Here is a 15367-nt window from a genome sequence, read left to right as displayed (position 1 = left end):
GTGTTGGGAAAACTGGACAGCAGCATGTAAAACAATGAAGCTAGAACACTCCCTTACACCATATACAAAAATCAACTCAAAATGGATTAAAGACTTAAACATAAGACAAGATACAATAAACCTCCTAGAGGAAAACATAGGCAAAACATTATCTGACGTACATTTCAAAAATTTTCTCCTAGAAGAAATAAAAGCAAGAATAAACAAATGGGACCTAATGAAACTTACAAGCTTCTGCACAGCAAAGGAAACCAGAAGTAAAACAAGAAGAAAACCTACGGAATGGGAGAAAATTTTTGCAAGTGAAACCGCCAAAGGCTTGATCTCCAGAATATATAAGCAGCTCATACGACTCAATAAGAAAAAAATAAACAACCCAATCCAAAAATGGGCAGAAGACCTAAACAAGCAATTCTCCAAGGAAGACATACAAATGATCAAAAAGCACATGAAAAAATGCTCAATATCACTAATTATCAGAGAAATGCAAATCAAAACTACAATGAGGTATCACCTCACACCAGTCAGAATGGTCGTCATTCAAAAATCCACAAATGACAAATGCTGAAGAGGCTGTGGAGAAAGGGGAAGCCTCCTACACTGCTGGTGGGAATGCAGTTTGGTGCAGCCACTGTGGAAAACAGTGTGGAGATTCCTCAAAAGACTAGGAATAGACTTACCATATGACCCAGGAATCCCACTCCTGGGCTTGTATCCGGAAGGAAATCTACTTCAGGATGACACCTGCACCCCAATGTTCATAGCAGCACTATTTACAATAGCCAAAACATGGAAACAGCCTAAATGTCCATCAACAGGTGACTGGATAAAGAAGATGTGGTATATTTATACAATGGAATACTACTCAGCCATAAAAACCGACAACATAATGCCATTTGCAGCAACATGGATGCTCCTAGAGAATGTCATTCTAAGTGAAGTAAGCCAGAAAGAGAAAGAAAAATACCATATGAGATCGCTCATATGTGGAATCTAAAAAACAAAAACAAAAACAAACAACAAACAAAAACAAAGTATAAATACAGGACAGAAATAGACTCATGGACAGAGAATACAGACTTGTGGTTACCAGGGGGGTAGAGGGTGGGAAGGGATAGACTGGGATTTCAAAATTGTAGAATAGATAAACAAGATTACACTGTATAGCACAGGGAAATATACACAAAATGTTATGATAAATCACAGAGGAAAAAAATGTGACAATGAGTGTGTGTGTGTATGTCCATGAATGACTGAAAAATTGTGGAACACTGGCATTTGACACAACATTGTAAAATGATTATAAATCAATTAAAAATGTTAAAAAAAAGTCTGAAATATTGCAAGAACTATCAAAACGTGACACAGACGCATGAAGTAAGCAAATGCTGCTGGAAAAGGGAGCTTATAGACTTGCTTGATGCAGGGTTGCCGCAAACCTTTGATCCATAAAAAAAACACAGCAGCTGCAAAGAGCTATAAATGAGTTATGCCTGTTTTTAGCTTTTTGGAGACTCCAAAAACTGAATTCAAATATTTTCTCATGAAAAAAAAAATTTCTCCTCATGTATTTTTCTTAACACAGTAGACAAGAAAAGACTACTTATTTTTAATTGAATTCCAGAGGAAAAATTTCTTTCAGTTTCCCATTTTCAATGCCTAACTTAATGCCTACTACTTACAATTTTTCTGCCTGACCCAGAAAAATAAAGACTAAGAGTGGAATCACGTTATTAGAGCTATACACGCCTCTTGATTAGGTTCAATCGTTAGAAGTTTAGTAGCAGTACTGGCCCACACTACTCCTTTCACTTTGAACTTGAGGGGATCAGAATATGCCACCCCAAAATGGGCTACTTTGGCATAAGGATTATTTTGAGCTGAAGACAATAAAGCAGCAGCAGACACAGGAGGATCTCTTCTCTCCCCTTCTCTGCCTAAATGCTAACCTTAAACTTCCCTTTGTGAAGATGTCTCCCACCCTTATCCTGCACCAGGAGAACAACCCTTATCATTGAGATGGAAAGGCAGAACAGAGACGAATCTGCACAAAAAGAACCTTATTAAAATAACTCTAATCTTCCATTAGTTTCCTCCCATATACCCACCTTCCCACAATTTACTGCTCCTAGAAACCCAAACTCCCTTTCCTTTGTCTAGCCTCTTTTCCACAATGTAAAACCCTTTGTTAAATTGGTATTAAGCTCCCAGGCCTGACTGCTTCTTGTTTTTGTCTTGTTTTCACTTCTTTTCTGTGACACTCCTGTGTGCACATGAAATAAACCTTTTCCCCGTTAATCTGTCCATTGTTAGTTTAATTCGCAGGCTTCAGTCACTAAACATAAAAGGGTACAGGAAAAGTTTTTCCTTCCCTACAGCATATAGGGCAAAGTTCTCTCATACATGAGCTTCTTAACAGTTTAAAGTGATAAACTCTATCAGAGAAAAGTGAACTCTCAAGTACACCAACACATGTCACTCATCTTGAAAATACCTGTCTCCTCGGAAGGGGTCTATTCCACTGTGCCACAGAAGTTTAAAAAAAAAAAAAAGCATCCAGAAAAAGGAAAACCGAGGCAGAGTCAGATAATCAAGGCAAGCAACCACACCATACAGACACCCTTGGAAGGCATTTACTTCAGAAACATGAAATTATGAAATCATGAAATGAGTAACTCTAGGACCAAACTCATCATTATCTGAGTCCCACAACTGTGCAGGGTTCACCAGAGTCATTCTAATGCCTCCACAGGGTTAACCTTCACACAATTCCTGCTCCCCACAAAGCCCACAGCATTGTGTCCAGTTCATGTACATCAGAATGAGAATGGGGCTCTTTGAAAATATACCTGCTGAGGGGGGAAGGTATAGCTCAGTGGTATAGCACATACTTAGCATGCTCGAAGTTCTGGGTTCAATCCCCAGTACCTCCATTAACAAATATATAAATAGCACAGGGAACTATATTCAATTTCTCGTAATTAAGCTGTAATGAAAAAGAATCTGAAAAAAAAATACATATGTACATATGTGTATAACTGAATCATTTTACTGTACACTGAAACATTGTAAATCAACTAAATTTCAATAAAAAATGAGAATTAAAAAAATTTTTAAGTAAATATATATATATAAATAAATAAACCTAATTATCTTCCCCCCTCTCAAATATATGTACCTGCTGGGGCTTCCAAATCTACTAAATCAAGAGCTCTGGGTGGAGACACATACGGTAGACCCTAAACCAAGTGTTTCTAGAGTAAATGATGTCTGGTTTCTAAGAGGCAGGAATGAGAAGGTTCCTCCCATGTAGTTGAGAACAATGCTAAACAAGGTTCAGCAAGTCATAAATAAGTCCACACAATTACAACAAAGCCATGGTTTCAGATGGCTGGGCTAACTCCATAGATTCTTCTATGTTTCGTTTACTTTCAACGACATTTTAGCTGAGACTCAATTTGCTCCTTGGTAAATGATGGTCCTGAGCTAGAACAAGGTATTCTACATTCCTACCTGTGTAAGTCTCATCCTACTGAATAAAATGAAGGCAATGGGCCCATGCAGTGCTTCAAAGAGCTGAAATCAGTCCATTTAAAGAACTGTCCTTTACTTGAAATTACAAGCTTCCTACTTTTTATGAAAAAATTGTTCTTGATAAAAAAATGATAGTGATATTAGAATTTTTTAATGGTCATTACTCTAAAAGAATTAAGTCAGCAAGCTTATGTTAGTGCTTCCCATTAAAAAAACAAAAACCACTGTAGTTAGACTGGATTAGTAGATCTCCAAAATCACTTCCAACTCTATCACTGTATCAGTCTATACTTTCATGGAGGAAGGCTAAAAACAAGATCGTGTCTTTTTTCTTTTTTTATTTGTTAAAAAGACGCTGCACAGAAAATTTAGAAACTAACAGGTAACAACTACAATGTAAGCTTCCTGAGGATAGAGATTTATATCTATTTTGTTTGCTGCTGTGACCCCAGCATCTAAAAAAAGTACCTATGTACCTGGCATATTAATTAATAAAAGAGCAAATAATATAAAACATTAAAACATAATCCCACTCCCTGGAAATATCACTGCCACCAGAAGGCTCTAATTTGAAACTTCTGTATGAATTCATCTATGGCAACTCAAAAAATTTACTACGCTTTAGAATCAACATATTTAAGAAAAAAAACTGGTTGAAAAGTCAATAGTAAAGACACTTCTACCTGACTTTCCCAAAGGACATCTCTCAATAGTACCTTGGCCACAAAACCACTTTTATTGTATCACTCTCCTGCTCAAAACCCTTCCACAGTTCCCTGTGCTTCCAGAAAAAAACTCTACATTTTTACTACCACATGTCCATCAGCTTCCATCTCTCATGGGAGATACCCTCTGCTCCGGTCAAATCTGATTACACAACATACCTGCCTCTGTGCCTTTGCCCCTGACCCACCCTGTCAAAAAGCAATATCTAGTTCAAGTTCACAAAGATACTATCTCCTTCACAAAACCATCCATTGTGCCCAGGCAGAAGTGATAATTACAACTCTTCTCTCCTCTACTACTGTTATTACCTACGGCAATAAATACAGACCACCTCACTCTGGAGTTGACTGTCTATATTTGGTTCCCCTACCAGATTGTAAATTCCTTGAGGGAAGGGACCTTTGTCTTACAAATGTTGGTATCTACCCTTTTCTCTCAGGCAGCCTCAGTCCATATATTTATTAGCGCTGAGAGAAACGACGATGAGAACAAATGAAAAGATGCACTACAGAACGCCTCAATTTTTCCCATCCCGGCTTGGAAATCACTGCAGATGAGAAGTGTATTACCGCACCTGCGGATAACCCAGATAGCTAGACTCCTGGAACAAACCTAAACTCATTTCTTATCAATTGGTTCTATCTTCTCTGATATTCACTGCACACTACACTCTTCCTTGCAATTTCAAACTGAAAGCCAGTTTGAGGAGAACCCAAAAGGAATGTCACAAACACATGAAATGGGGGCTTTCCTCCAAGAGATCCACGCTTACTAAAAAATAAAAGTTGCTGCAGCAGAATGAGATGAGCAAGGGCAGATACCCTCTAAGGAAGTAGCACATGCAGACTCTGATGAGCTGTCCTTTGAGCGCTCTCGTAAGTAGTTGATCTCTAAATGTTAACGTATGCAGATTTCTAGCAGGAACCTAAGAATGCAGTTGGTCAGCTCCTTACTGATTCATATCAGTGGAATCAGGCAATGATGCCACAAGCTGATTATGACATACATGGGGAAGGAGGGAAACAGAAAAGTAGGAGTGGGGAACACGAGGGGTTATCAAGTGATCTCACGAGGACTCCTGGAGGCTTCTCAGTGACACCCTTCCCGCTGCTTTCTGCGGAGACAAACTTTTCCTAAGAGTCTGTCTGGACTAAGGTGTCAAGGTGCAAGTTGATAATTAACAGGGATTTTTTTTTCCCTTTCCTCCCTCCCACTTCCGTTTTGAATTAAAAAAAATGATCACTGGACACTGGAGTCAGCCCTTTCACAGCTATTCATTTTGAATTTCATTCACATACAGTTTTCGAGCAAAGGCTTTAAGGAAATAAGAGACTGCAAACACGCGAACGCATTCCTGCCCTTAAGGAGTTTCTAATTTAGTGTAATTTAAACATCAGTCTCCGAAAGAACTTCAAGAATCCAGCCCCCAGCCCAGGTTACTCTTGGATACAGTATTTTAATATTAACAGCACCTTACCCAAGTCTTGTGAAAGAAAACGCCACACCAATAACACGAACAAAACCTATTCTTTTTAAATGAAGTTTCTCAATCGCAGGATTTACAGCCCTCTTTTTGGGGGAGTGGGAGGGCTAGTTTTAAAATCCCTCCCAAACGAGACAAAACAAAGTCTGAGAACTCACTTAACAGTAAATCCTAATCAACGTAGACTTTACTCGGTGCTTCTCAACCTTGTCTGCGATTCAGAATCACCCAGAGCCGAGGCTGCGCCCAGGCAGAATGTTTTCAACTCCTCAGGTGATTCCTATGTGCAGCCAAGGGTGAGAATCACTGCTGTAAGTCATTCTGCCCTTGAAACTGAAGGGAAAGGACCAGGATCCGAGGTCAAGGAAATAGGTTCAATCCTCCCTTCCCCTCTCCGCAGACACTCAGGTCAGCTGCACTTATTCCAGATGCAGTTTTGCTTCATGGACCTGGTGATGAGAACAAGCTTGGAATACAACACCCTTCCACCTTGAGGAGTGAGGATGCAGGAAAGTTACGTTAGATGGAGCCACCTCCGGCCAGCGTTATTGCACCTGCGCTGGAACGCAGGCTTAGCTTTGAGGGTCGCAAAAAAGACCCTTTACACTTCTCTCATCTAAACCCGCTGAGTTCCTGACTCCGCTGCGGGTGGGAAAGCGGCAAGCACAGCGCATAGCTGGAGGCCCATCCTCCCGAGGCGCTGGGAGAAGCGCCGGGAGGGAACGGGTACTCACGCAAGTGCCTCCCAGCTTGTGGCTCTCCACCACCGCGGCCCTGGCGCCCAGCTCGGCCGCCCGGCGCGCGCTGGCCAGCCCGCCAGAGCCGCCCCCGATCACCAGGTAGTCGTAGCAGGCCGCGGCGCCGGTGGCGGGCGGGGGGGACGGCGGCTGCGGCTCCTGCCTGCACGCCATGGCGCGGGAGAGGACGCGGGCGGGCCGGGCCGGAGGCAGTGCGAAGCAGCGGAAGGCACGCGCCGCCCGCAGCCAGCAGGGCCCCACACTAGTGCTCAGGGTCCGAGCCAGCAGAGCCATGCACGCGGAAGTGCGGCCGAGGGGGGTGTGGCCCGGGGGCGGGCCCCGGGGAAGGGGGGGGCGCGCGCGGGCGCTGGGCCAACGCAGCCTCACGGTGACTAAGCACCCGGCGGGGGCGGGGTGGCGGTGGGACTGCCCGCCCGCGGCTCGGCGGGATGGAGGTTTGTGGGCGCGGAGGAGCGGGGTCACCTCACCCCCTCTCACTGCGCGCGAGCCAGACCGCCTTGCCCCAAGTCCCAGCGGGGATATCTCTGCCTCCGTCTTCGTCCCTGCACCCGCGTGGCATCAGCCGGATGTAAGTCTCCGAAGGCCAGTTGGGCAGGAAGGATGAACGCCCTCTTTTGTTCCCCTAGCCTTTTGTGAGCTGTCGCCTTGGGAGTTGCCAGTGGTGCCGACTTGTTGAGAAAGGGAGATTTGTCCACCATCATTTTGATGGTTATGTTTCTCAAGCTTTGATCCTCAGACTACCTGATCCCTAACCCAGATCTACTAAATCCGAACCTCTGGGGCAGGACCCAGCAATCCATATCTTGAACACCACCCCCCGCAGCTTTCAGGTGATTCGTAAGCACATTTCGTTTGAGAGATTTTGGAAGAAATGTTTGTGATCCACAGACGAAGCATAAAGACGGCATAGAGGTGGAAACACAAACATTTTACTTCCAACCTGTCGAGACTGGGGTGTTTTAGAATATCTGGGCAAGAAAGTAGTTAAGTGAATTTGCATGGCTGCGCCCCTTACCCACAAAGTTGAGAGCATTGTAGGCAGAGGAATAAAAGTTTGGGTCACAGAGAAAGTAGGCCCAGTATGCTGAACGGGAGTGGGAACCAACCACACTCCAATTAGAATGGTATCCAGTTTTTTGGGGTTTTTTTAGTTTTTTTTTTCCTGATGAAAAATAGCAAGAAAGAAGGGAAAGTTCCTCCCTTCACTAGGCTGCCACGTAATGTAGACTGAACAACAGAGTTAGACAAATCACCGTTTTACAGTTATCCTAGTGATCCCTGCATCCTTAAACATCAGTAAATGTTAAAACCACTGGCTGAAAGTTTGATATGGAAAAGGTTGTTTACACAGTCAGAATATGTCCCCACAGATTGCTTATTGATCACAACGGGAAAAATGGTGAACTTAACAGTGGACCAGATACCACCTTATATCCAAGTGACCAAAGCTGAATAGTGCCAGTAATGACACAGCTGTCATTGTGTGCCTGGTGATGTGATGCAGTTAAGAAGTACATGGCTTCTTCTATTACTAATGTAATATTCCTACTAAAAATTCACAACCGGAATCTAATTATAAGGTAACACTCAGAAAAGGCCACATTGAGAGAAATGTTACAAATAACTAGCCTGTACTCTTTAAAGGCTATCTATGTCTTGGAAACAAAGCAAGGCTCAAGAACTATTCCAGGCTAAAGAAAATTGAAGGATTATGAGGACAAAGGGCAAGGCTTGATGCTGAATGGGGCTCCAGATTGGGGAAATTTTCCTATAAAGGATGACTGGGGAAATTTGAATAGGTCCTGTACAAATATAATGGTACTATATGGATGTTTAAGTTACTGAGTTCGGGAATTGTACTGTGGTAAATTAAGTCAGAGAATATCCTTGTTCTTAAGAAATACAAGTATTTAGGAATAGAGTCTGAGTCAGAGAAACTTGGTTTCATATCCCACCACAGACACTGCCATAATCACTTAATCCCTCCGAGAGTCAGTTTCTTCATGCATCAAGTAGGAAGGCCGACAAAAAAAAGAGAGACAATGCAAAAAAAGAGAGTAACTTTGAGTGGAGGGGATGAGCTAGCAGTAACTGGAGGTAGTAAGCAGAGCAGTGCTGATTGGCATGAAGAGGGTCATGGGAGATGGGTGGGAGTCCTGAAAAGCCTTGCTAGTAACCAGGCTAAGATGTTTAGATATTACTCCACAGGCATAAGGAGTCGCTGGAGATATCTCAGAGGTGACTTTCCCTGGAAATGGTGAAACTGGCAGTGCAGGAGACAAAGGTAATAGATGGCAGCATTGAGAACATACAGGAAGGAACAGATTGGACAGACATAAGGAAGTGAAACTGACAGATTGGGGGAGGGTACGAGAGTCAAAGGTGACAAATCTTGAACCAGGAAATATGGGAAAAAATGATGCCATCAAACAAAGAAGATGGAAAGAGGTAAAGGTCTATCTCTCTGCTAGTTTTAATGGAGTAAAAAACCTTTCATACGTTGATTGAAATAACTTGCAATATGTTGAAACCAAAGATTCACAAGGTATTATTTAAGACTAAAATATTTTATGTTCATGGAAGTATTATTTGTTTTTTTTCTGACATAGGTGGGAAGGGGAGTGGGTAACTATATCCCCAGCACTTGAAGACTTAGACTGTATCTAAGCTTTCTCTTCAAAGAAATGTCAGTTGAAGTAAAAATTTAGTCATAGTTAATACAAGGTAGCTTCAGGATGATATTAAATGCTGTGAATGAAAATAAACTTAAGTTATCATTCAGTTGTGGACATTATAAACTAGCATAATTTATTAGGAACAGTAGAGTCCCAAGCAATTATTTTACATTTTAATAACTTCATCATTCAATTTTTCTTTTGAACACTAGAAGAACTTAGGTGATTTCCACAAAAACACTGAAATATTTGTCAAAATAAGCCAATCGCTAATATGTATTGAACTAAGCACTGTGCTTAAGAGCTTTATTAGGCACAATGCTAAGAACTTTCCATTATCCCCTCCTCAACCCAAGAAATAAATACTATTATCTCCATTTTATAAATGAAGAGACTGAGGCTCAAAAAGAATAAATAACTTATGTAAGATTACACAGCTGATGAATGGCAGAGCTGGGATTCAAATCCTCGAGGCCTGACTCTTAACCATTACTGCAAAGAAACCATCATAGATATATTGTCCTATGGTGAAAATACAAGATCCAGGATTTTTTAAATGATTTTTTTGTAGGAGAAAATGTTGAATACCACTTTTTACTTCATTAAAAAAAAAAACCTGTAGCTTCTCTCTCCTTCTGCATTTGTTCTAAAGTATGCTTTGTAGGAAATTTATACGTGACTCAGAAGTGACTCATTTATATCACAACTCTGTTCATTTGAGGTTACAGGTCAAGAGCCATTATGTTTTAAGGACAGTGGAAATGGTACATCTATAAACCATCTGAGAAGTCCGTACAGGAAATAGTGATACACAAAGAAGCTTGCACATCCTGGTGGCTCAATGAAATGTAGTCCTACTGATGCAGATACGAAAATAATTGCAGTCATTTATAAGAAGGATAAAAATAATATGAGGAAAGGCATAAATTACTCAATTACACAATTCTGTTGTTTAATATTGAGGCAATAAACACTGAAGAGACAGAGAGCAATAATAGTGGAATGTGAGATTAATAAAAAGCAAATTTTACAGTAAGAGGAAGGAATCTTTCCAAAGGAAATACTTAGTCAGCTTTGTTGGAAAATGGGACACTACCTCAGAAGACACCTCCAGAGGGAAATCACACACACTGTAAGCTTTTTCACCCCTTTGATCTCTAATTGTCTTACTGATGTATTTTGAAACAAGATGGGTAGGGTGGGGTTGGGGGGGGGATCATAAAAAGCTTTAGAAGTAACACCAATACACATATTCTGATTCTAAATATGTGTTATTATTTCTGTAATTACTTTTTTTTTTATGCTGCACATTTCATCCCATGACTCATTTATTTTGTAACTGGAAGTTTATACCTATAAATCTCCCTTACCTATTTTGAGGAAGCTCCATATTCTTTTCCTAGCAGCTTTCTTCTTTTCTTTTTTTAAAATTAGCTTTATTTTTTATTGTATTTAATTATTTTATTTTGGCAGGGGGGAGGTAATTAGGTTTATTTTTAGAGGCAGTACTGGGGATTGAACCCAGGACCTCATGCATGCTAGGCTTGTGCTCTACCACTTGAGCTAAACCTCGCCCATACCTAACAGCTTTTTTCATAATAGCCAATACTGGAAACAATGCAGATGTCCTTCACATCAAGGAATAGTATCCAGCAATAAAAAGGAATAAGTAGTGATACACATAACAACTTATATGAATCCCAAGGGAATTATACTAAGTAAAAAATGCCAATCTCAAAAGCCAGCATTAAAGGGGAGAGGGTATAGCTCAAGTGGTAGAGCACATGCCTTCCATGCCTGAGGCCCTGGGTTCAATCCCCAGTACCACCAATGAAAAAGTCAGATAAATAAATAAATCTAATTGCCTCCTCCCTGCAAAAGAAATTTTTTAAAAAGCCAATATTAAAAATTTTAATATGTCTCTGTCTTTTGACAACGCTTATATTGGAACTCAAGGAATGTTACAGCTAAGATGTGTGCATTTCATTGTAATAACTGATGTGTGATTCTACTTACATAATATTCTGGAAATGACAAATTTAAAGAGATGGAGTGGCTGCCTTGGGTTTGGTGGTGGTGAAGGATAGAAAGTGAGGTGACTGTAGCTATAAAAGGGTAGCCACAGAGATTCTTGTGATGGGACTATTCTTTCTGTATCTTGACTCATAGGCACATGAATTAATACAGGTGATAATACTGCATACAAATAAATACACAAATGCATGTATGTAAACCTGGTAAAATCCGAATAAGGTTAGTAGATTGTGTCAATATAAATTTCCTGTTTATGATATTGTACCATGGTTATTCATGAATTTGCCTTGGGGTAAATTGGGTAAATGATGCATGTGATCTCTCTGTATTATTTCTTATAACTATGTGAACGTATAATTATCTCAAAATAAAAAGTTTAAAAAATTATGATGCGTGTACAAAGCCTAATCCAAACAGTATATTTTGTAGAATTCCATTTATAGAAGTTCCAGAAGGGGCAAAGCTTATCTGTGGCAGAAAAAAACCAAAACAAACAAACAAAATACAACAATGGTTACTTTCTGGGCAAAATTTTTTATCTTATTAGAGTTGCACTGGTATATACTGTTAAGAAACAAGGCAAAATGCCCAAAATGGGGTTGCTTATGCTAAGCCCCACATCACCAAATGGAGAATTAACTTAATTAGTTTTGGCTCTTCCAGAAATGGAATCGCCCGATCAGCAAGTTAGGTAATCTGCTTGTTGGACCCCTGCCATCCCCTAAAGGAAAATAACCTTGCAATAACCAATCTGTTTTGTTTGCCTAGAATAACTTCCTTGTCCCCACTCCCTTCTGGCTAGAAGAGTCTTTCATTTTGTACAGCTCCTCAGAGCTCCTTTCTGTCTGCTAAATTGGATGCTGACTGGAATCGATTTTTGCTCAAATAAAATCTTGAAAATTTTTAACATGCCTCAGTTTATCTTTAACAATACTTATATTGGAACTTAAGGATTGGTAAAGATGTATACATTTCATTGTAACTAATGACATGTATGCCAAAGTATATATAATCTATGAAGTATCCATATGCATATGATATAGTTGATACGCACACTGAAATACTGAAGTGTACTAAAGTCTCCCACTGTGAAATGCATCAAAATAAGATAGATTGATGAATGGATAGACTGATAGATATGTGATAACATGTATAATAAAATGTGGTGGGTATATGGATAGTCACTGTAAAAATTTTTTTAAACTTTTGTCTGAAAATTTTCATAAGATATTGAAAAAATTAACTAGTTGTTTTTTTAAATGCAAAAATTCCAAATGTTAGGTCCCCAAAGCAGTTTGGATACACTTAATATGTACAATTCAGGCTACATTTTAGTGGACATTTGTCCATCTCAACCAAATATGATTATATGCAATTGTAAAATGTGTTGACAATACTACTTTTTTAAATACATAAATAGAACAAGTAGGACCACTTGTTCTAAGTGAAATAAGAAAAATGTGAAATTTGTGTATTAAGAATATTAATAGAGAATAGGAATACTACTCAGTGATAAGAAAAAGAATAAAATAATGCCATTTGCAGCAACATGGATGGACCTGGAGATCATCTTTGTAAGTGAAGTAAGCCAGAAAGAGAAAGAAAATACCATAAGATATCACTCATATGTGGAATCTAAAAAAGAAAAGAAAAGAAAAAAGGACACTAATGAATTCATCTACAAAACAGAAAGAGACTCACAGACTCACTCATCTACAAAACAGAAACAATTTTATGGTTACCAGGGGAAAGGGGGTGGGAAGTGATAAAGTTGGGAGTTTGAGAATTGCAAAGGTTAACTACTATATATAAAAATAGAGGAAAAACAAATTTCTTCTGTATAGCACAGGGAACTATATTCAATGTCTTGTAATAACACTTAATGAATAAGAATATGAAAATGAATATATGTATATATATGCATGACTGGGACATTATGCTGTACACGAGAAATAGACATGTTACTGAACTATACTTCAAAAAAAAAAAGGAATGTTAATAGACAATGGCTTAACATAAACTATCAAGATTTAAAAATCTCTTCCTCAAACTGGACAGCTGCATGTAAATCAATGAAGTTAGAATACTCCCTCACACCATACACAAAAATAAACTCAAAATGGCTTAAAGACATACATATAATACAAGACACTATAAACCTCTTAGAAGAAAACATAGGCAAAACATTATCTGACATAAATCTCAGCAATGTTCTCCTAGGGCAGGCTACCCAAGCAATAGAAATAAAAGCAAAAATAAATAAATGGGACCCAATTAAATTTATAAGCTTTTGCACAGCAAAGGAAACCATAAGCAAAATAAAAAGACAGAATGGGAGAAAATATTTGCAAAAGATGAGGCTGACAAGGGCATAATCTCCAGACTATATAAAAAGCTCATACAACTTAAGAAGAAAAAAAACAAATCCAATCCAAAAATGGGCAGAAGACCTCAACAAGCAATTCTCCAATGAAGAGAGAGAAATGGCCAATAGTCACATGAAAAAATGCTCAATGTCACTAATTATCAGAGAAATTCAAATCAAAAGTATATCAAGGTTATCATCTCACACCGGTCAGAATGGCCATCATTAAAATTCCACCAAAGATAAATGCTGGAGAGGGTGTGGAGAAAAGGGAACCCTCCTACACTGCTCACTGGTGGGAATGTAGTCTGGTGCAGCTGTTACGGAAATCAGTAGGGGATTCCTCAAAAAACTTATAATAGACTCATCATATGATCCATTAATCCCACTCCTGGGCATATATCCAGAGGGAACCTTAATTCAAAAAGACACATGCACCCCAATGTTCATAACAGTACTATTTACAATAGCCAAGACATGGAAATAACCTAAATGTCCACTGACAGATGACTGGATAAAGAATCTGTGGTATATTTATACAATGCAATACTACTCAGCCATTAAAAAAGAATAAAATAATGCCATTTGCAGCAACATGGATGAACCTGGAGAATCATTCTAAGTGAAGTAAACCAGAAAGAGAAAGAAAAATACCATATGATATCACTTACATGTGGAATCTAAAAAAAAAAAAAAAAAAAAAAAGACGAACTTATTTACAAAACAGAAACAGACTCACAGACACAGAAAACAAACTTATGGTTACCAGTAGGGGAAGAGGGTGGGAAGAGATAAATTGGGAGTTTGAGATTTGCAGATACTAACTAATATATATAAAATAGATAAACAACAAGTTTATACTGTAGAGCACAGAGAACCATATTCAATATCTTGTAGTAACTTGTGAAAAAGAATATGAAAATGAATATATGTATGTTCCTATGTAACTGAAGTATTGTGCTGTACACTAGAAATTGACACACTGTTAACTGATTACACTTCAATAAATATATATATCCTTCAATAAATATAAAACCCCTTCTTCTTATACCATACTCAAGGGTGTTCATAAGATTTTATTGTCAGAACTGAGACGCCTATAACCCATAGCTTAATTATGATCACTAAGAAATGTGACCTTACATCAATCAACATGACTTTACTATTTGTTCCCGAAAATTCTTGCCCACAAAGATAGGCTGTAAATCAGTACATAACTTCATTGCTAGGTTTGGAAACTTCCTGAAAATCCATTTATCTGAATAGGTTGCTCATCTGGGTAAAAATCTCCCCTCTCAGGCACTGGGAAGTTGAACTGATCACTCAACTGGGCAAACCCCCATTTTTATCAAAAAAGAATAACATCTATTAAAACATAAACAACAAGGTCCTACTGTAGAGCCCAGGGAACTATATTCAATGTTTTGTAATAATCTATAATGAAAAAGAATATGAGAAGGAACATATATATATATAACTGAATCACTATGCTGTAAATTAGAAACTAACACATTGTAAATCAACTACACTTAAATTAAAAAAAAAAAGAGCCACATCTGCCTTCAAGTCCCTCATCTTGCTGTGTCCACCAGCCCTAAACTATTAAACCATGCACTATGTCCAGTCCCAGTAAGATCCTCACATTGAGAAGGCCATCTTAAACTACTCCAACCTAGACTCAAAAAACCTTAGAAGTCACTCTTGGCTTTCCCTCTGAGACACTGCAAAGATTATGTCACCAGAGTGTTCTCCCTTAATGCAGTGAGAAACTTGGTTTTACTCCAATAGTTTA

The 15367-nt window shown here is 39.0% G+C and overlaps 1 protein-coding gene and 1 non-coding gene across 2 annotated transcripts in view; one reads left to right on the top strand and one right to left on the bottom strand.

Moving 5' to 3' along the window:
- The window catches only part of GSR (glutathione-disulfide reductase), a 45878-nt gene extending 39017 nt beyond the window's left edge, over window positions 1-6861 (bottom strand). Inside the window, exon 1 of the mRNA XM_006201146.4 lies at window positions 6478-6861. Coding sequence (XP_006201208.2) covers window positions 6478-6774 — 297 coding nt within the window. The 5' untranslated portion in view covers window positions 6775-6861. The remainder of the gene's footprint in view (window positions 1-6477) is intronic.
- A 4074-nt stretch (window positions 6862-10935) lies between these two features.
- On the top strand, window positions 10936-11006 carry TRNAG-UCC (transfer RNA glycine (anticodon UCC)). The gene has a single exon. It is a non-coding gene; the product is annotated as a tRNA-Gly (tRNA).
- The last annotated feature ends 4361 nt before the right edge of the window (window positions 11007-15367 follow it).

This window comes from Vicugna pacos, chromosome 26 (genome assembly GCF_048564905.1).
Source record: "Vicugna pacos chromosome 26, VicPac4, whole genome shotgun sequence".
Lineage (NCBI taxonomy): Eukaryota > Metazoa > Chordata > Mammalia > Artiodactyla > Camelidae > Vicugna > Vicugna pacos.
The sequence above is the reverse complement of the archived record's forward strand: the minus strand, read 5'-3'. Positions and strand labels throughout refer to the sequence as shown.